A 21,366-nucleotide genomic window follows, 5' to 3' on the forward strand; every position below is an offset into this window, starting at 1 on the left:
CAGTTGGCCGAAAGAAACATCATTCCGTTGTCGCAGCTGCTGTAGTGAATGGGGCTAAAACAAGATGCAGAGCGCTGCCTCCCTCTGGCTGCTGGCTGAATTACAGCGCTGGCAGTTGGCCGCTGCCCCAAAGCAACGACTCTCCTTCCTCTTGTCACGCATCTGTGTCCGACAGAGCCGTGCAGTCCGGGTTTCTTAAGAGAGGAGAGCGGAGCTAACGTGTGAAGACTCCGGGGCGCCAACGCCATCGGCAACTGGCCGCAGTTTAGTCAACGAGTTTATTTTTGAGATATGAGTTAGCGTAGCACAATAACCAAGGTAAGTGAGATTTCGCTCTCGGGAGCCAGGCTAGCGGGCTAGTGCTAGCTATTGTACATAGACAACGTTCAAGTAGCTGTCACTAAAGCCGAGCGTTTATTGTCATGGAAACAGTTACTGCATCGTAACATTAGCTACACGATGCCGTGGGCACATTAGTGACTAGTAAAAACAAGATCATATTAGGGCTTATTTTAGTGATTTTAACCTGGCGTGAGTCGGTTAACTTTACATTGACATTGAGTTCAAGAGGACCCTTGATAGTACGGGACATCACATCTAACCTTGACTTGCCGCGTCTCCTCCCGTGGTATAGATTCAATTAACGTCGACCGCTCACACATTAACGCATCTTGGCGTCAGGTTAAATGGACTCCCTCGTGAGTCTCGCTCGGCAGCACGCCATGCCGTGCCATGCCTTGCCAGAGACAGTGACAGAAAGCCGACCAAGGCATGGCCAAATGACAGCGCGAACCCCATGGAAACCGGAGCCATCTAGCAAGATTGTATGCGGAGATGGGATCTTCATCCGAACACGGCCGCGCTGTGTACTTAGTAGGCAGACATCAGGCCACCCGGTCCTTGCCATTGTTGTCTGCACTGCTAGTTATTCGCACACCCCATCTGTCACATAGACTTCTCCCGTTTGACCTGCTTATTGCAGACAGCTTGCAGCGTGTGAGACGGATTAACCTCGTCGTTGTGTGTGATCAGGGGTGTTTTTCTCGTCTAAAAGGAAAAAAAAAATGCGATTGGGTTGGAGATGGGCTGTTTCCCCCGACTCCAGCTTTAAAAATGAATACTGGTATTTGTCAACTATAATTTGATGATTGGCACATTGTACCTTAAGTGTTAGCTTTTCTTGGTACGCGTCTCTTAATTGTAAAGTTAGTAACAGAATAAAATAATCAAAACACAATCAAAGCCACCGTTTCCTTAATATATGCCTGTTTTCAAAGAAGATCCAAGCCTGCATCAGCCGATATAGGTGGATAAATATTGGATATTGGTACGTGCTTCAAAATTTAATTGGTGGATTCCTAAAAAGCAGCAATTCTGATCATGCTGACACACTCTTATGACTGGACATGATTTGGATGATAAAATGGATATCACTTTTTTTTTTTTTTTAATGCGAGGACTAGAAAAGTGACAATATAGTCTTATACATTACACTACATTAGCCAGTATATTTATTTGGATGGAAACTTTAATGTCATATCAGGGCTACCTTCACCTGTTACCTAATCGCCATAGCTCTTCAACTTCTTTTGTTGTGCTTCCAACAAAGTCACCCCATCAAGTAGAGTACTCTCGGTCATTCACCCTTTTGAATACCCAGTTTCCCTCATCAGTGTGCATATCACCTGCTACCACCACAACACAACAAGAAGACAACAGTTCAAAGTGCATTCATTAACTGCTTGGAACTGTTTAGGCAGGACCATTTTTGCCAAGAGGCAGGCATGTCTGCCATCTTCCTTGGGCTTTTTATTCACAGAAAGATGGAGCTGCGCTGTCCCTTAGCTGATGCACATACTGTACAATGTTTGGTGTGAGATCCTTCATTCATAAAATGACTCACTGACCTATTTCCAAACTAATGAGGGGCACTGAAGTGTTTTCTGTTAATTACCTTTTGTCCTCTCTTCGTATTTTGTCCTTGTCTCTGTAGGCCATTGGACTCTACATGTAATCTGTATTTTATTGTTGATGTTTGGATGTCATTTGCTTCAAAACCTAATGACAACAACTAAATGCTCATCATGAAACTTTTGGATTATGGTTCACACTAGTTTCTTGAAACCTGTGTCAAGATCGTTTAATCTGAATATTTGATATTCACATTGTATCAAACATGTTCTCTTAGAAGTTTGAGTGTTTTTGCTTTCAAACTCCAACTTGAATATTCTTTTCAGTGAACATTTGGGACAAGCCTTAACCAAACAGTAAAAACATCCTCGTGATTACATGTTTGTGCATGTAAGCTTCTTGACCTGCTTACTGACATCTAGATATGCCCTTATCCTGATTATGGTAAACCCTAATAGGCTATCTGATTTATTCAGAAAGAACCTGAGATACTGAGTCATTTAAAAAAAAAAAAATCCAGGATTCACTTTGTGCAGTCTGTGCAGGATACATGTTTGACTCGAGTGATGTAGTGATGTGTCAGAAGAACAGTTCACTGGTACATATTACTGTTACAGTGTTGGTAGAAGGTAAAGCCTGACATTATCCAAAGATGGAAATGTTATGGTCTGTTGCTATTAAAGGGCTTCGGACAAGTGTCTTTACAAAAACACTGAAATGTTTAGCATGTGGGACCAAACAAACCAAGCCCAGCGTGTCCCACTGCAGTGACCACATCATTCACCTGCTAATAATCAAACAGAAAACAACTGGGAAACAACAGGCAGACTGGGGCAATGTCAGAGGTTTTTATTGTGTTTGTAGGTGTTTGGGGCCCAGATGCTGCACACCTCCAGTGTAACAAAGGACAAGACAATAACCAACATACTGTAGGACAACATGTGTGATGTTTTTGTGGTCATTTCAGGTCCTGTCATATCATGACCTGAAGTTGTATTTTACAGTGTTTTCATCTTCAGAACATCATCACAAAATGTTAGTCAAATAAATCAATTATGCAGCATTGAATAAAGTGGGGAAAAAATACACCATAAGAAAAACATTTAAGTCTAAAGATAATATTTAACAAAAACAAAGTGTCGTGTTAGAGGGATAATAACAGTCCCTCATAAATGAATTCTCTTTGAAATGTTTAAGAAATAAACTCCCCTTTGTTATTTCTATTTTGAAAGCTATTTCATTTAATGATGTGTTTTTTTAAATAGGAGAAGTTGTACATTTCAGCGCTTGAGAAGTAACTTTGTTTGGTAATTACCATACTTAAAATCTTTGTCATGTCGCCCGAAACTTTTATGATGGCTTCAGACTAAACAATCAAAGATATCCCAGCCCTGATGTGGATAAATACTCCCTTCGTAAACTTTCTGAAGCCCATTTAAAGAATGTTGACTTTTTAGGTGTGCAGTGCATTGTGAAAAGGTCTGATAGCATATTTGTATTTATTTTACACGGATTAAATGCTGACCTATAACAGATATCTATAGAGCTATAGTGAATAAAATATTGAATCATCCCAAACCCCCTCTGTGTAGTGTACTCACGGGCAAACTATCTGACTTGTGATTAATTGATTTTGTGTAATGTAACTGTAACTTCTATTGATAAAAACATTTAATACTTTGCTTGCATTGGTGGCAATATTATTGGCTGCTATTTTATTCATATTTATCTTTAATAAGGAACAGTTGAGTTTGACAAAGTTTGTTTGAGTTCCAATTTAATTTGATTAAATCAGATGTTGCAGCACCAATAATAATAATAATAATAATAATATATTTAAATCATAGAGAGCTGAATTCCCATCCCATTTTTGCATGATATATTCCTACATTGAAGGTTTTTGTTTCACCAATTAGTCTAAAAAGCTGAAACCAGATACGAGAGTATTTTGTTTGTATTCAGCACTAAATGGGTATCTACTACTCTGCATCCTAGTAAAATTCAATCGGATAAGTAGTCTAAGAAATAGTGATTTTTTTTTTTTTCTGTTACCATTCAACAACTAAATCTTGCATGAGGTTTTGATAGTACACATATGACTATGACTCACAGGAGGTGTAGTTCATTTATGAATGACAAAAAAAAAAAAAAAATCATTAGATCTTAAAGTTTAATATCAAAAGGTGCTCAAATATGGCTAGAAAGTACAGTAGGAGTTGGACATTCTTGTTTCACTTTCAGTCTGCAGTAGTGGTTTGTCTGTAGTTCAGACAAACCAACTCATTAAGTTGCTCATGTGGTGTATTTGAAGTATGATCTGACAGACATGAGGGGCCACACAAAAAGTGAATCAAAACTGACGACAGTACTCTTGCTTAGAGGGTGAAAACTTGCAGATTGCCTGGAGTGACGACTGTAATAAACTATTCAAAATGTAACCTTATGATATCCCCCGTGTCTTTGCAGCTTTCCAGCTAGTGGTGTGTGATTTGGAGGGAGAGGAAAGGACAGCAGAGAATATGGAGCTGTCAGATGGTTTGTTGCTGCAGGTCAACAATGGAGAGCAGTGGTGTAACCGCTGGAAACATCCCAATGATGACTCGGTAAGCTGCAGACCCAGATCAACTATTCATCTTAGTTATGCAATTATAGAGTCAGCATTGCACATCTTGTCAGATCAAACGTCTTTAATCTTGTCTCAGCATTGCATATGCTACACAAAACAGGCCCTTTTATGTGTGATGTGTTATTCCTTTACCTTCCATAATTTTTGTGTGTGGCTTTGTTCAAGGACCGCAGCACCAGCCCCTCAGTCCTACGCTGTGTTGCCAGCACGTGGAAGGAGGGCCTGCTGAACAGAAAGAGGCCCTTTGTGGGCCGCTGCTGTCACTCCTGTACACCACAGAGCTGGGTAATGTTACACCACAGCTAATTAATTCCAACATGAGTTCATTTGCTAAACTCTAGTCAGGTCCAGTTTGTTGTTTGTTCGAGTGTTAATGTTTATGATTAAGAAGAAAGGGATGAATATGCAGTGGACTGCACCTGCCGTTAACAATGTATTGTGGTTTGATGGCTGAAGTTCATTGTACATTTAAATGTATTTTGGTGAAACAAGCTTGACATCTTCTATATATTCAAATGTAATTCTAAAGCACACAGAAGTCTTTTTTTACTCATTACTTGGGGAATGTGCAATATATTAACAGATCTGTATACTTATTCCAAGCTCCACCAAGCTCAGTATCACAGTTTGCTAGATGTACAACAGTTTGGTTGTTTCCATAATATTTACATGATCAGAGTGAAAAGCCTGCTTGGTATTTGTCTAAAAGATGCTATAAACACTGACCTTAAAACTTCCCTAGGGCATTAAACAGACAACGGACATTTCTAACATATTTGACATATTTCTTTAAAAGAAATATTTTAAGCACCAGTTAAAGTTACAGAGTAGGGAGTTTTTCCTCCCGCAACTGGTAATAGAAAATGAGTAGTGCATTTGACTGTGACAAGCCAATGAAATTGCAATCTGAACAACATTTCTTCTGGCATTAGGACAAGAATTACTGTATGACAATGTAACAAGCGGTATAGCAAAGCAACATCAGACCAGAGTGACTTTGTGTAACTTCTCAAGAGGTCACATTGGTGGACCCAGGTTTTTAAGCTCTGTAATGAGTCAAGTACTCATCAAAGACAAATACCAGTATCTGTTCATTGCTATGTGTATATGTTAATTAGTAAACCCATCAATGTGTCTAAGGCTTTTACTTGAAATTATTTTGATGATTCATGTCTCTTTATTCTTGTTAGTAATCATTTTTGTTTTTGTCACAGGAGAAGCTCTTCAACCCCAGTATTCCATCTCTCGGACTGCGGAACGTCATCTACATCAATGAGACCCACACCAGGTAAACAAAGCAAGATCTGTTCTGTTATAGTATCACTACCTTTCCATGGTATTTTGCTTTGAGCAGTCCGCTGTTTGGCTTTTACATGTTGCTTTTGTATCGGATGACCCTTTAATTGCCCCTTGCACCTCGCAACAAGAGCAAGAGCTGAAACTCCTCCTATAACAGTCGGTACATTACAAACAGCCGCTGGCCTTCCTAACACCGTACGTATAGTAAGTCAAGAGGAATAATCTGTGAAACACTGGAAAGGTAGTAAGATGAATAATTTAAAGTATTGTCAGTAGAGACTGGACACATGCATCCAGTGACTGACCTTAGGAGGCAAAACTCAACAAGACACCTTAATACCTAAAACCCCAGACAATATAAACATGAGCTTGGCGTAAACCTAGACAGCTTGCTTTTTCCAAGTCGAAGGCGGTCCTTAGGATAGAAGTACCTTAATGAAAGCATATTTGTCATCATGCACCAAATTGCAAGGGAATAGCTGAAATAAATGTACATATAGTTTTTATTCTGCATTGTTTTAGCATGTAAACAGAGACATCCCGGAGCCAAGATGGGCAGTAGTCAATATAGATGAATTGGTACTGTTATTTTGTCTAACATATTCAGTATTGTGTTAACTGACCTTAAGACAGCCATTGTCATTGTTGTGAAAGCTGTGGGTAATGGACAAGTCAGCCTGGGCTACTCTGTTTCCTGAAAATGTGTTAAATTACCAGGAAATCTGCGTAACCAAACACGACAAGTTTAAATTATACCTCTTGTTTTGTGTGTGTGTGTGATGTGTGTGTGCGTGAGACAAAGAGAGAAGTGTTTTGACAGATTCTAAATCAGATATTCTATACAAAGCATTTAACTGCATTAATTTTAGTATGTGTTCACACACAGTATATTTGAGAATATATGCTATTCTATACATGTTCCTGTGTATTTATTGGTGCATGTGTGTGTGTCTGTGTGTGGTAATGTAGGCAGCGGGGGTGGTTGGCGCGCAGGCTGAGTTATGTGCTGTTTGTAATGGAGAGAGATGTCCATAAGGACATGTTTGCCAGGAACGTGGTGGACAATGTTCTCAACAACAGCAGGTAGGAGTCAAAGTAACATGAGACGTTTGTAGAAATTGTAGCAAAGTTTCACCCAGTACATGTTTAGGTATAATAACACTATGTGCCAGCCGTTGGAGGAATAAAACCCCTTTCTTTGGCAATGTTAGTGTTATTAAACTATACCAGAAGAGAAAACACTTCTGATATAGTTTAATAGTGTACAAAATAGTCTAGTGTACAAAAAGAGACCAGATTAAGTCAGATTCTGATAACAGAAATGCAGCACTCCTGTGTTTTGAATGATAATGTTTGTAGACTTGAAGATGCAGCCTTATGTTTGTGCTCTGCTTTTTGTGATTGCAGGGTGGAGAATGCTATTGTGAAGGTGGCCACAGATTTGGATGATGCAGCCTGCCAGCCGGGCCAGGAGCACAAAGCTGTCAGTAAAGTGAAGCAGAAAGCCAGGGCCTTCCTCCAGGAGATGGTGGCCAATATTTCACCAGCCTTCATCAGGTACATGCACCAGAAATCTTACCTCAGTTACCTTTCCGTTGTTGATTGATTGCGCTGCAGTCAGATTTATTTTACTGCAGAATGTTACCTTACACTAAATTGGACTTCATACAACCACAGCTACAGTTTTGGATTTCTTTGTTTCTCTTCTACATCTTCACTTTTCTTTTTGTTCAGGCTGACGGGGTGGGTCCTCCTGAGGCTCTTTAATGGTTTCTTCTGGAGCATCCAGATTCACAAAGGTCAGCTGGAAATGGTCAAGAAAGCTGCTACAGAGGTCAGTAACAAGTACCCTCGAAAATTGATTATCGCAACAGGATCTGCCACACAAAATGTATAAGAAAGTGTTTTATCATGCATATAGTTATATATTTTTGAAAGCTACACACAATGTCTAACAGGCACAACACAAATATATATCGCAACCTGACCTAACGACAGGAATTTTTGTGTTTTATGTATACAGTCCCACTTACTCCTGGCTATATGTTTATTACCTTTTTTTATTATTATCAGTGCAGTCTGAAATAATACAATATCTGATGGATGCATGGTAGATGTATGTTTACTGGAGACATTACATCAAATCAGACAAAATTAGTGTTTATATTAAAAAATCATCTATATCTTGTCTTTACAGCAAAACGTGCCCATGGTCTTCCTCCCTGTTCACAAATCCCACATTGACTACCTACTCATCACCTTAATCTTGTTCTGTCACAACATCAAAGCCCCACACATCGCCGCTGGGAACAACCTCAACATCCCTATCCTCAGGTAAAAGGCCTATGTTGCATCATGTCAAGTTTGATCTAGAAATTAAGTGTATTTCTGCTCTCTCTGTCTCTGAACGGACAAAGATGAGTTTGATATCAGAAAAAAACAGAATTCCTTGGAAATACACCAGAGAGGAATGTCAACTCAACTGAAGCGTAGAATTTAGATTGGGGGAATTTAAATAGCCAGGCAGCCGGCCTGACAACAGGTTGCCAAACTGTTTTATCCTAACCTGCCTCAAAATGTACTGATGTTCTATAGCACTGTACCTGGGTGCTTATGATATAGGCCCCAAAAGTATCAAACTGAATCATCTTTACTTAAAACAACATTATTTTAAAAAAAAAACCACCTCGTGTTTTCTGGATTAAGATAGGATGAAGTTCCTCCTAAGGCCAGTGAAAGTAACTGACAGAATACAGGAGAGGACAAGTCAAAGAAATAAAGAAGGGAAAAAAACACACTGAAAAAGAATTTTATAGAGATGTAAATAACTGACAAGTTCAGCACTAGAATTACTAGAAATCTATAAGTAAAGAAAAATGTTAAGATGTACATTGGTCTATTCCAAATTTTAGTTATCAGTAACATTTTGTCATTTAAATCATGATAAATTCCCACAATATTTACAATTTTTAAAGAGGAGTCACTACGGTACACTGACACCTTTTAGTCACAGTTAATCACCTTAATCCAAAGTGTAGGCTTGCAATAATTTCTCTACTATCACAATTTTGAAAATGACATTTATTTACAGCAAAGACAGCTGCTGTCAGTGTTGAAAGTTTAGTCTGGAAGTCACTTGATAAATCTCTTTCTTTCCATCTTCTTTTCCCCCCAGCACTCTGATCCGTAAACTCGGAGGATTCTTCATACGACGGAGAATGGAGGAGACGGGGGATGGGAAGAAAGACATTTTGTACAGATCCCTCCTACATGCAGTAAGTCCCAAGAGTCTGTCTTCTACACTAAATACTGGTTTAACCTACTGGTCCTAAATTCAGTTCATGTCTGAGGGTTTGGGTTGTTTTTTTGTTTTTTTTTTAAATAATAACTTGTCATTAGATAACTGCAGGTTGTCTTCATGCTTTTCTGCTCTGTGTTCTTCTTATTCCTGAGTGATGGACAGTGAGAGTTAAAAGCTTTTGTTATATAATGTTAACCCAGTTATTTTTCTCTGTTTCTAGTCGTAACGTATAAGCTTTCCACACTTGCTTTCTTGCTATGGCTCACTTTTTGCACATTATAGCATTTTACCTTCTAAAAAAGGTATGTAGACACCACCACAATCCTGTAATGTTTGCTGTAATACTAAGATGGTATTTGGCTGAAATATGCTGCTCCTCTTCACTGTACTGACCTAGATCCAAATCATATGCTGTCAATTTTACTCCGTTCTTCAAACTCCTAGCCCTAACTCACTTGGAGCTATTGTCAGTAACTGAATTAATTGTATACAGTATCACATGATGAGTAGAAGCGTTTGCTGGTAGTTATCTCCATTCGTAGCTACAGATGGCCACAGCTTTGACTCCTGTGACTGCTAGAGTTTTGGTTAGGCTCTGGTAAAATTGGGAAAATAATTTAATTAAACAATTGTTTTACCTTTCAGTTGTCTAGAAACGTTTGTTTGTGTTGAGAGTTTCTAAAGCAACCACTTAACATATAGTGAACATAGGCTGTCGGCCGATCCTTTAAGCCTTTCCAACTGTGACACTGGTTGAAATGTATTTCCATCTTTATGGGTGCGCTTTGAATCTCAAGAAGGGTACTGGTGCAAAAGCCTTCTAAGTAGACTGCATGAGAAATTTGAGGCCGATTAAAACTAGAATCTGCACCTTTTGTTAAGCTCTAGTATTTGGATAGTGTGGCTTAACAAGCTTCTGCTAATGAGAAAACCTGAAACAGAACTAATTTGAATGACTCTTAATGTTAATATTATTGCTTTGTCATCATAAGCCTCTTTTAGTATGAGGACTCTAATTGTGCTTTGTACAAATAACTAGGCGACTTAGGGGATTTACTTAATTGTACCAGTGTAAGACTGGTACAATTTAGAATGGCTGTTAATTAGTATGTCTGGAGTTTGTGGGAGATAGTTGAGAATAATGAAAGCAACACATGCTGTGTATTGTGCCTCTAAGATAAGTTTGTAGTATGCCTGTGAGATAGGAGTTATCAGCTGAAGACATGAGCAGCTGTCAGGAATGATGACCTACATATTATATCCCATTGTACCTCCAATAGTTTTATACACTATTTGCTGCTGCAATTGTGGAAAGTGGACCAAGCAGTACTTTAATTGATAGAAGATCACATAATAATAATCCAGCAGTCCTGTCTCACTCACAGAAATGTAATTAGCTAAACTCCTCCAGAGGCAGAAGTGCAAGCAATGAAAAAAGCCATGTGCAGCTCTGAAAGGATAACCTGGATGCCTATCTATCCTCTTCACAGCTTACTCCAAATGCCACAGCCTAGAGTCTATTTCAGGACAAAAAGGCTCTTCTCAAAAGCGTCTACATAGCAAGAGACAGCTGTGTACATACTGTACTCAGGAGGATACCATTGCACAACATGACCTCCTCGCCACGTGCCCAGTTCTCTGCAATGTGCAGGTCAAACTGTTGGGGACGACCACTCATTTTTAACTTGTATTTAGGCTGCATATACAGCAGCTGCACAGCCTTGACTTTGCTTGACTTCCATGTAGTATAGTCAATGTTGTGTTTTAGTGTCGAAGATTTTGCAGCAAATTTGATTTTCACATAAAGGTGTCATGACCTTTGCAGGGTTTGCACATATGTCTCAATTCAAAGGTGGCACCTTTTTTGATTCACCTTCATCCCGCCCTTCTCACTAGTACATTACTCTCTGTTTCATCCACCTTCCTTCAGTATACAGAGGAGTTGTTGCGTCAGCAACAGTTTTTGGAGGTCTATCTGGAGGGTACACGCTCCCGCAGTGGTAAGCCGTCTCCGGCGCGTGCAGGCATGCTGTCCATCGTGGTAGACACCCTGTGCACTGGGTCCATTGCAGATGTACTGGTGGTGCCAGTTGGCATCTCCTACGACCGAATAATTGAGGGCAACTACAATAGTGAGCAGCTGGTAAGTGCTTTAAAGGGTGTCTGTTATTTGTGTTTGCTTTTACATTGTCATTAAAAAAAACACACACACACAAACAATAGAGTTGAATTTTATTTGACTTTTGAATTTGCGACTTAAAGGGGAAATCAGGGAACAAAATTGTAGTGAGACAGGCAAGTTTCAATAAAATTTAGTTTTTGAGATAAAGCATCATCAAGTTTAAATTGTAATTTGTCTGACCTTCTCGATCCTTCCAGGGCAAGCCCAAGAAGAATGAGAGTTTGTGGGGAATAGCATGTGGAGTGTTCAGGATGCTGAGGAAGAACTATGGATGTGTCCGAGTTGACTTTAACCAGCCCTTCTCCCTGAAGGTAGTTGATCGCAGATCTACATCCGCTTTTATACTGATAGTGCTACTGCTAACACGGCTTTATGCATTGCTGGCAAATGAAAAACTGTAATTATTGGTGTCATACGGATTTCAGGTGTGGTTCTTGATTTTAACACGCCAAAAAGTGTTTAAAAGCCTCAAAATTTCCTTAACCAAAGAAAATTATAGAACGGATCATAGCCAACACCAGATTATCTCTGTTTACTTGCTCTTAGTTTGTATTTGTAATAAACTTTATGTGTGTAAAATAAAGGAGTACCTGGGTACCCAGAGAAGCCGCCATATTCCACCACCAGAATCCCTGGAACGCACCTTGATGCCCACCATTATTTCTGCCCAGTAAGTGCAAACACACACACTCCCCACTCTAAACATCAGTGGAATCTTCATCCATCCAGTGCACATGCGCTAAAGGGAGTCCCACAGTCCCACCTGTAACATTATGAACCCTCATGTCCACACTTGACTTCTCCCTCCTGCTATTTCACAGCAGGGTCTGTTATCTGACATGTGAGCACAGCACTTGAGTTAATCGGCAGGGGTCACTTCAGTTCAGCGCTGCCCCTCCATAAAAAAACTGATACTGTCAATTAGCACGTCCACAAGGAAAGCAGCATTCCATCCCAGCTGGTTTCGAGTCACAAGTTCAGTACTCCTGCCAGCAGAGGTGATTAAAAACCCTTTGGAACTAACCCTTCGGCAGCATATTTTACTTATTATAAGCCTCTGTCGAACGAAAGGGGGGAAACTAATAAGTGTAATGAGCTGGTGTAGTGTTTGTTTGGACATCGAAACCACTTCTTTAAAATCTGCATACCATACCAAGCTGGCATAAAGTAATAATTGTCAAACAGTATGTTTACATGCTTAGTTCTTACTGTTATTCTTTCAGGCCTGATGCTCAGCTGTTTGAGGGGCAGGAGGAGGAGCAGATCAACAGAGAGCTGCCCGATGACATCTTCAGACGACAACTAATTAATAACCTGGCCAAGCACGTTCTCTTCAGTAAGAAATCCGCAATCACGCAGATAGTAATTTTACTGTTCCTTAGATTACAGACAATAAGGTTAGGAACCTTATTGTCTGTAATATTTCTATATGATCAGAGGTCATGAGTCATCACAAACCCACAAGGATGCCGCATTCAGCTAAAATTAAACACCACATCTCAAAAATAAAATGTCAGAGCACAAGGTTTTTCTGCTTTATGGGGCACTCTTCTCTTATGTTTTCTAAGCACATATTGTGCTAAAGGTGCATCTGCTTACAGGAGCAAAGGCAGCTCTCATAAAAGACTATCCATCATACTGCGTCCTTTAATTGAAATCCAACACGGCACTGCATCAGTCCATCCGCTTCACATCACTCAAGGCGTTTTGCTCTGGGGTTAGGACTACAGAAACCGGTTCGCCCCAGCTCGTTCAGCTGCATTTTTTTTTTTTTTTACCTTCAACCAATCACAGGGTCTCCAGCTGGATGGCATGTTGTTTTCAGCCAATAGTATGAAGGGGAGGATAGAGAAGCAGAAGAGGGGAGGAATGCAGTACCAGCGCTCGCAAATGTTTTAAACCCTTGAACTTGAAGTGTGCTTAAGATTACCGCTAGTAACCCTTGTCCTCAGACACACGCCCACACTATATTCTTTTCTTTGTCTCATTAATATGTATCTATCAATGTATAAATCTTTTGGATCTTTTTACCCTGTGTTTTTTTTGTTTTTTTTTTTTGAAAGAAAGTGTTATTCCTAATTATAGCTAAGACAAAATCTGGTTCATTTCAAATTTTATATGACTGAGGTGTTATAAGCCGGGAAGATAAAATCATAAAAACTTTATGATATGTAAAATATTTTTTTGAACAAAAGTTGTGTCATAGATTTCCATGCCTAATGTTGTCCATGTGCCTTGTGTTTGGTGTTTGGTGTAGTAGTTATGTTATTGTCTTGGAAGTAAAGAAACATAAATATATATGGATACTGCCATTTTTAAAAGTTGGAGAGTTACATGTATTCATCTTTGATTGAGGTTTCAGCTCTACCATCTTCCTTCCAATTGTGTGGCACTACTTTCAAACATAGTTAAGACTAGTCAATTGCCAATGTCTTTGCTTTGATATTGTTATCTTTCCATTGTATGTTGCTCATGATACTGTCTTTTTATCAACTTCACAGCGGCTAATAAGTCTTCAGCGATCATGTCTACCCACATTGTGGCCTGTCTGCTGCTGTATAGACACAGACAAGTAAGTCTGGCTGTCTTTCATTTCCCCTCTTTCTCCTCATCTCCTGCTGTTCTGCTAGTCCCACGGCCACCTCCCTCCCCCATTTCCTTTTTCTTTTCTTTCTTCTCACCTCTGCTCCTCAGATTACCTCTCCTGTTTTTGTCTCTCTTTTTTTCCCTTTCATCCATCTCACCCCCCCCCCCCACGTTCCCTCCCTTAAACCAAGGTGATCCAAATGTCACATACCCCTGCATGGTATTAATGAATGTGTCTCTCTCTCGGAGATCTCACTCTTCATGCATCCACTGTCACCACCTCTGTACATTAGTGGTGGGCCTCTGCCCTCTGCAGGCACGCTAATGTAAGTGGGTGAGAGTGGAAAACAGTTAGCTGAAATTGTCTCTCTGTCCTTAGGAATTGGCCAGTGCTGCATATAACAAACTTAAGCCCATTCTTGCGTTTTGTTGCATTAAATCTTAGCTTTGATTAGTTTATGGAGTCACAAATTTCTGGACATGATCCACATTTATTTTTTCAGTTTTTTTGAGCTTGTATTTTTCCTCTTTGCTTCAGGGCGTGGTGCTGTCAAAGCTGGTGGAGGACTTCTTCAACATGAAGGAGGAGATCCTCTCACGGGACTTTGACCTGGGCTTTTCGGGGAACTCAGAGGATGTGGTCATGCGTGCCCTCCATCTCCTGGGAAACTGTGTCAATGTGACCAGCAGTGCAAATCGCAATGGAGAGTTCACTATCGCACCCAGCCAAACTGTACCAGCGCTTTTCGAGCTCAACTTCTACAGCAATGGCCTTTTCCACGTCTTCATTTCTGATGCAATCATTGGTATGCTGAGCCAGCAAATTGTTAGTTCTTGTTCTGTGTTCACGCTGGTGTATCACTGATCTTTGTCATTAAGCTTCATGAATCTTAAAAAAATCCTCCTCTTCCCAAGAAAAATCCTCTCCCCCTATCTAGAGAGGAAAGCTTCAATAATGTTTTTGAAGGTAATATGTAGATTAGCTGATGGACCGCTAACTGGTTGTGAGTACGAGTTAGAAAGTTTGCTGTCGACTTCATTAATACCATCAGTCAGACTCTAGGTTCCCCAATCCTAGACGTTACAATTTTTCCTCCACTGACTTTCTGTCACCATTTGTCTCCAGCCTGCAGCATCTTGTCACTGCAGCGAGAGCTGGCCGTGGAATCAGAGTCCGCTCATCATTCTGGTGGTCCCAGTAGCCTCCTTATCAGTCAGGAGAGACTCATTCGCAAGGCTGCCGGGCTCTCCCACTTCCTCACCAATGAGGTTGCGGTGGCACCTGTAAGTCATTTTTTTTGTAGACTATGTAAACTGTACATAATGGCTCAATCAGGTAGTGAGAAATACAGGGGAAAAACCATAAACCTTCATGTCCCTCTTTGCACTGCCTGAAGTAAATTATAAAAAGCCTTTCTTGTATGGAAGACAATGAAATATGATCAACCCATTTCAACATTCAGTCTTCATCGGGTCATCATATATTACACATATAAGTGGTAACCCGGCATTGGTTTATTAATAAATTTAAACAACATTTAGCCCATCAAGGGTAAAGGTTGATTACGGGTATTTTGCCAAATACTCTATTTTATGAGCTGAAAGATATCAAAATATGATTATATCGTGTAATGGTTAAAATAATCATTGCTAAAACATGCCTTATGAACTGAAATCCTTCGGTTCATAAAATTTAACAAAATCACAATAATGCACAGGAGGAAGGACTGTTGTTGGCTTTTTCCTCGCAGAGAAGACGGCTAGCATAGCTGCTAGCCAACATCGACTACTTGTGCAAGTGGATAACGATAATGTTATTTCTTTAACTGCGACGCTGAATGTTTGCTCCCTCAATCCAGATGAATATTGAAAAAATATTTTCAAAGATTCTAAAGGGCTCGTCCTGAGGAGGTGCAAAGACAGTCTGGAACTGAGGTGTAAGCCAACCAGAGTACCTAGGAACTTAAAAAAACACACATGGGAGAGCTGAACAGTCCGACCATTGTGATTGGCTATCCAATTAATTAGTGTTGAATATTTCCAGACTTCAAAGATAGAGCTTTATATATTGTTCAGTTATTTCTTTGTCACAAAACACTAGGCAATAAAAAAATCTACAGTATTATTATTATTATATACAGTATTATATAAAAATTAATTTAACAAAGCATCACTCCTCGGTGAACTGGGTCCTTGGCAGAGGTCTGAGAGCATTTTCTAGTTAGGCCTAAGTATCTAGTTGTCATTATAGATTTCCCATGTTTTTTAGGAGTTTGTTCACATTGACATAGGCTAAATTGACATAGCATTAATTTTGTAAGAAAGTGAAAATATTAAACAATAACAGGCTAATTAGGCCTAAATTTTTTTTTTTTTTTTTTTTTAAATCCAGCCCCCACACCGTCTGCTCAGACAAATTCTTGCCTTTAGAGAAGGGCAGTTGATGCCCCTGGTCAAAATGATTTTTAAATGCTTTTTTCCAAACGGGAACATGCTGAAGCCTTGTATTTCTTTCTTCTTTGAAAATGATCTGAATTAAAGTTATTGACAACTTATTGGCAGCTTCAGTCTCGAGGTATTACTACAGTATTGATATTTGCTTTGAGAATCTCAGATTTGACTACATGTTGGTTGTTGCTGTTGTTGCTGACGGAGATTTCAACACTTAACACATCCAAATGTTCTCTCCCATGTTTCCCTGTCTCTCTTCCTCTCCGTCCCACAGCCCTGTCAGACTATTTACCAGGTTTTCCACGATGCAGTGACGAGGCTGATCCAGTATGGAGTTCTCTGCGTAGCAGAAGTTAGTTTACACACAGAAACCTCACTGCTAGTAGACAAAAAATGGCAAACAATGTAACTAATGTTGGAAGTTGGTGAACATCATGGACTCATTGTGAACATCTTGTGAAGTGCTTGTAACTATAATTGCTTATGTGCAAACCTGTGGTGGGCCCAGGTGGTCTAATTTGTGGGGTTTTTTATGTGTGTTTCAGGAGGACCAGGAGGAACTGAGTCCCAGCCCAACAGAGGAACCTTGGCCCAAAAAGTTCCCTGAGCCCCTCTCCTGGAGAAGCGACGAGGAGGACGAGGACAGTGACTTTGGAGAGGAGCAGAGAGATCGCTACCTAAAGGTCTACTTTAGAAATTCTCGTCTTTAAACTGTTTTATTGAAGCCAAAAGAATCACCACCATGGCACATTAAAAAATGCATTGTCATACCCCTAGAGCTCTTTTCAAGTTGTGTTTGATCAGGCAGCCTCTAGTCACTAACTGTCTCTCGCTGTTTTTGTTTTGCTTGATTTCTGTCAATCAGGTGAGCATTTCGGCAGAGCACCAGGAATTCTTCGTCTTCCTTCAGCGACTGCTCAGCCCAGTGCTTGAGGCCTACAGTGGGGCTGCGATCTTTGTCCACAGTCTGAGCCAGCCCATGGCTGACTCCGACTACACCCAGAGGCTCTTCAGATACCTGCTCACCCGCACAGAGAGAGGAGTGGCTGCTTATGGTAACACTAAAATATTTCCCCACATATGGTGCTGTACACCAAAGGAAAATTGCAATAAAGATGCTACTGAAATTCATCACCCAGCCTCAGGTCCTAGTTGAAGAAAGGAAATAAAAGGCACCACCTATTCATTGTATGTATTATCCTTCAACAATCCACAGAAGACTGTGTTAAACCACATTAAGTACTGGAACTAATGCAACACAAGACTGTAATATGGACAGAGCCATGTCCAAGATCAAGAACAGTAAATTAACTGCAGGTTACCTAATGAGATAACTAATGATATTTTTCATAAATATAATTTCATTAATGAGCTTTAGTATATTAGAATATCTGAATCGTAATTGTAATCCTGTTATCTTCATTTTCAGGCGAAAGTGCAACTCATTACCTGGTTAAGAACACAGTGAGGACATTCAAAGAGCTCGGGGTAAGAGTGTCTTGAATTGAAGTTGTTTGTTTCCGCATATAAGTTAAGTTTATTAACACTTATTTCACATGTACATCTTGGTTGGTGTTTTTCTAAAAGTTATTGAAATACACTGTGGTGTCAATAAAGTAGGATTTGGATGGCGTTCAGGTGCCTCCAGCTGGATTTAAGTTGTTCCTCCTGTGTTGTAATTTTTCTGTAGGTCCTAAAGGAGAGAAGAGAGAACAAGGTGACCACTCTGGAGCTGAGCAGCACCTTTCTACCTCAGGCCAATCGGAACAAACTCCTGCAGTACATCTTAGGTTTCACACTGCTGTGACCAAGACACCTTTCTGCCCATCTCTGACCCCAGGCTCCTTCCAATAAAGGGCTTCTACTGGTTACTTCTAAACAATCCCAGGTGCTACTCTGTGGAAAGCTTTACCAGGAAGTGCCTTCATGTGAAAGCCGCTAACTGTTAGCCGTTGGCCAGAAGAGACTTGAAGCCAGTCTTCCCTTTTTGTTCCAGTCTATGGCTCCCTGTCTTACAACTGTGGAGCAAATAACACACATGTATTGTTACTTTGAAGAGGTAATTCTAGGAATCATCGTCTCTTAGTGAACTTTGCCGGTGACGTCAAAAGGTTTTAATATGATCAAGATTTTAAATGATCAGAAAATATACTGAGGCAGGTTAGTAAATAACAGTCACTTTTACAGCAACCTGAACAGAACAAGCTGCCTTTCGTCTATACAAGTTAACAAGCAAAATATGAATAGAAAATAATGGTAAACATAACCAACGACAATTATATTTTTATGTTTAAGTCTTTCTGCTTGTTTGTAAAACTGCTGTATTCTCTCCAGTGCAGTCCATTATCTTACAGTAGAAAAAAAATGTCAAAATGTAGTTGGGAGAAATTTAGAGAACAGATTCCTGTACATAGGCCACAAGACCAATGTCTCTCATTTGTAGTGCGTTCAAGTACATGAACTCTGGTGTCATTACATTTAATAATATAGGAAAATTAAATAGAAAGATTTGCTGACTCCTGGGAGATAGTCTCCCTGCTAAATGCGTACATATCCAAATTTTCATTGCCAAAAATATCTGTAAAAATCGAATCCTCCGTACAAACAGTTAAGGCCATTTACTCTGCACAGTTACTGGTTTAAGATATCAAAACAATAAGCAGCAAACCAGTTCCACTATTCAAAAATATTTACTTAGCAAACACAAAATTTACCTGCTCAGAGTCTGCCGTAGTTAAGCGAAAAAAAACAAACATCTAAAGTTAAGTGCATTCAAACCACTAATATCTAAGTGCATTCAGTTACACGTTTCATCATGGAGTTTTGATGAAGAGTGACTTTGACCTTTGTGTTTGCGCAACACCGTTTTCACTTTTCAATGAATGTTACATAGCACAGCACTTAAAATACTAAATAACAGCCATCACATCCACTTCCGTTCTAATGCAAAAAGCTCAGAAACTCTTTGGTCATGCTTTTCAGTGACAGCAGAGATTTGGGATTACCACCATTTTTCTTCCTGTATAATAAAGAAACTGTATAAAGCCTTTCTAGCACCACTGCTGGGAGCAATTTTGTTCTAATGGTTTGGCATTTGTAAGACAGAGGGACTACATAGTCCACTGTGTAATCCATTTGAACAGGTCTGTAAGGTTAGTTATTAGTGAGAATAAGATAGTGTTTCCGTTGTACGTTCAAGAAACTTTAAAAAAAAAACAAAAAAAAAGAACATTTTTCTTGTTTGAGTTGTTTACTTTTAAATACAGACTGCTGTGAGGAGCAGTAAAGGTCCAGAAATCAAATAATACTATCCTTAACTGTCAGTTTTAACTATACATTTTTTTTCTTGGTCAAAATAATGTTTCACTTCAGTTTTTCAGCACGTTTGTCTTACTTTCTCAAAATCATACTATAGAAATGTAGTATAAACACACTTTCTACTACCTGTGAGTGGATCCTGATAATTTAAATTTTTTGCTCTAAAATGCATGTCCCCAAAAAAAAAAAAAAGTGTCAGGGAGGCTGGGAATAAAAATCTGTGGTAACAGAATGTGTTGATTATGACAATTAAAACGTACCCAAACTGCCAAAGTAAAGTGGAGTTAAAACCTGATATTGGATCCTCGCTGAACAGTACCAGAGTATTTAGCTGCAGAACTTTTCAGTTTTATTGTAAAATAACAGAAACACAACAGGACACTTGTCTTTTGTGTTTAATTCTAAATCATGAGCATAAAGGTTTAACATCCTAATTAATGTTGGTGTGCACACAGCTGATAAGAAAAAGAGGAAGGCGTGTGTTTGGAAAGGTCAGAGGAGGTCTGATGAGTGGTCGTCACGATTGGAGGGACTGCAAACCCGAATCTCAGATTGATAATGTGAAGACAGTGCGAATGTTAGAAATTGACTTTCTTGATCTGTCAAGGCACAAGCGAAAAACGGGAAATGGGTGTCTGATGGTATACATTTAAATGAATATTTATACTGAAAGAATTGGAACATCCAGCTTTATTTAATATCAAAAACTCATATTTTCATGCAGTCTGTCAAATCTATGTATGAAATATCCAAGGAATGGAAAAGGTTGCTTGTTTACGGATTGGTAAATGACACCCATAGCATGTTGAAGAACAGAAAAGTATGTTGTTAAAATGGGAATGTGATCAGAGTACACAAAAATGTGTTCATGCTGAAACTCAGTTGGAGCGTTTTGACATTTAAAGCATTTCTGAGCCCGCCATGTGTTTTAAGTCCCCACACTGAGGGACCCATCCGCCAGGACAAAACCACTATATGTACTGTACTGCATGTTTCCACTGTTCGCCTTTAATCATTAACTCTTCAATGTGAACTTTACTTAACCTGGGAATTGTATTTTACAGTCTAGTGTGTGAATTATGTTGAAGAGCAAAGTAGTTGTTTGTGTAGGAGATAAAATTTGTTACCTCTTGAATGTATCTCATCTGTCCCCCAAAAGGTCAGTGTGATATTGTAGAATACTCGCTAGTCGGTTAAGATACGATATAGTTTTTATGAATTACTCGTAGGGGTTGTTGAGACTCATTACTACTGAAGCTGCATTAACAACATCCCACTACAACCATGTACAACTTTGTAGAATAAAAAAAAAACATGCCTGTATCTGGGGCAGGTGCCTTTTTAATGCACTGTAGTGGTCTTTTGTTGTGTCTTTTGTTGTGTTTTTGCGCATGTTAACAAAGATTATTTCGTGTAGGAATCCAAAACAACGCTGTAGATTGTGATTTAAAAGAATAATACACACACGAGTGGAGAGAACTTGCTGTTAATAAGAAGAATCACCAGCTACTAAAAAAAAAAAAAAGTCACTTTTTTTGTTCTTGCTTTCTCAAAGCAAAGCACAATTGGCATTATTAGTTTTTGTTTTTAAATAAATTAATAATAGATTAACAATGTTCTCTTGTCTGTCGTTTTTAATTTTTAATTTTTTTTTTTTTGGGAGGGGGGGTGGGACAGTAAATGTATGGATGT

General features: G+C 39.3%; 1 protein-coding gene across 1 annotated transcript; it reads left to right on the top strand.

Annotated features, from left to right (window-relative positions):
- Window positions 1-101: 101 nt before the first annotated feature.
- Window positions 102-19,572, top strand: gpam (glycerol-3-phosphate acyltransferase, mitochondrial). The gene is made up of 21 exons (XM_040136176.1): window positions 102-318; window positions 4,378-4,514; window positions 4,703-4,822; window positions 5,752-5,825; window positions 6,806-6,919; window positions 7,244-7,393; window positions 7,571-7,670; window positions 8,034-8,170; window positions 9,012-9,111; window positions 11,068-11,280; window positions 11,517-11,630; window positions 11,904-11,989; window positions 12,543-12,655; window positions 13,821-13,891; window positions 14,444-14,711; window positions 15,032-15,189; window positions 16,631-16,708; window positions 16,902-17,039; window positions 17,222-17,411; window positions 17,786-17,844; window positions 18,047-19,572. The coding sequence occupies exons 2-21, from the start codon at window positions 4,431-4,433 to the stop codon at window positions 18,161-18,163; spliced, it is 2,484 nt and encodes an 827-aa protein (XP_039992110.1). The 5' UTR covers window positions 102-318; window positions 4,378-4,430; the 3' UTR covers window positions 18,164-19,572.
- The last annotated feature ends 1,794 nt before the right edge of the window (window positions 19,573-21,366 follow it).

The sequence above is a fragment of the Xiphias gladius genome, chromosome 9, assembly GCF_016859285.1.
Source record: "Xiphias gladius isolate SHS-SW01 ecotype Sanya breed wild chromosome 9, ASM1685928v1, whole genome shotgun sequence".
NCBI classification, from domain to species: domain Eukaryota; kingdom Metazoa; phylum Chordata; class Actinopteri; order Istiophoriformes; family Xiphiidae; genus Xiphias; species Xiphias gladius.

Coding starts and splice junctions, on each gene's coding strand:
- gpam (XM_040136176.1), top strand. CDS start 4,431: ATGGAGCTGTCAGATGGTTTGTTGCTGCAGGTCAACAATGGAGAGCAG. Junction 4,515..4,702: donor AACATCCCAATGATGACTCG/GTAAGCTGCAGA, acceptor GCTTTGTTCAAG/GACCGCAGCACCAGCCCCTC. Junction 16,709..16,901: donor GAGTTCTCTGCGTAGCAGAA/GTTAGTTTACAC, acceptor TGTGTGTTTCAG/GAGGACCAGGAGGAACTGAG.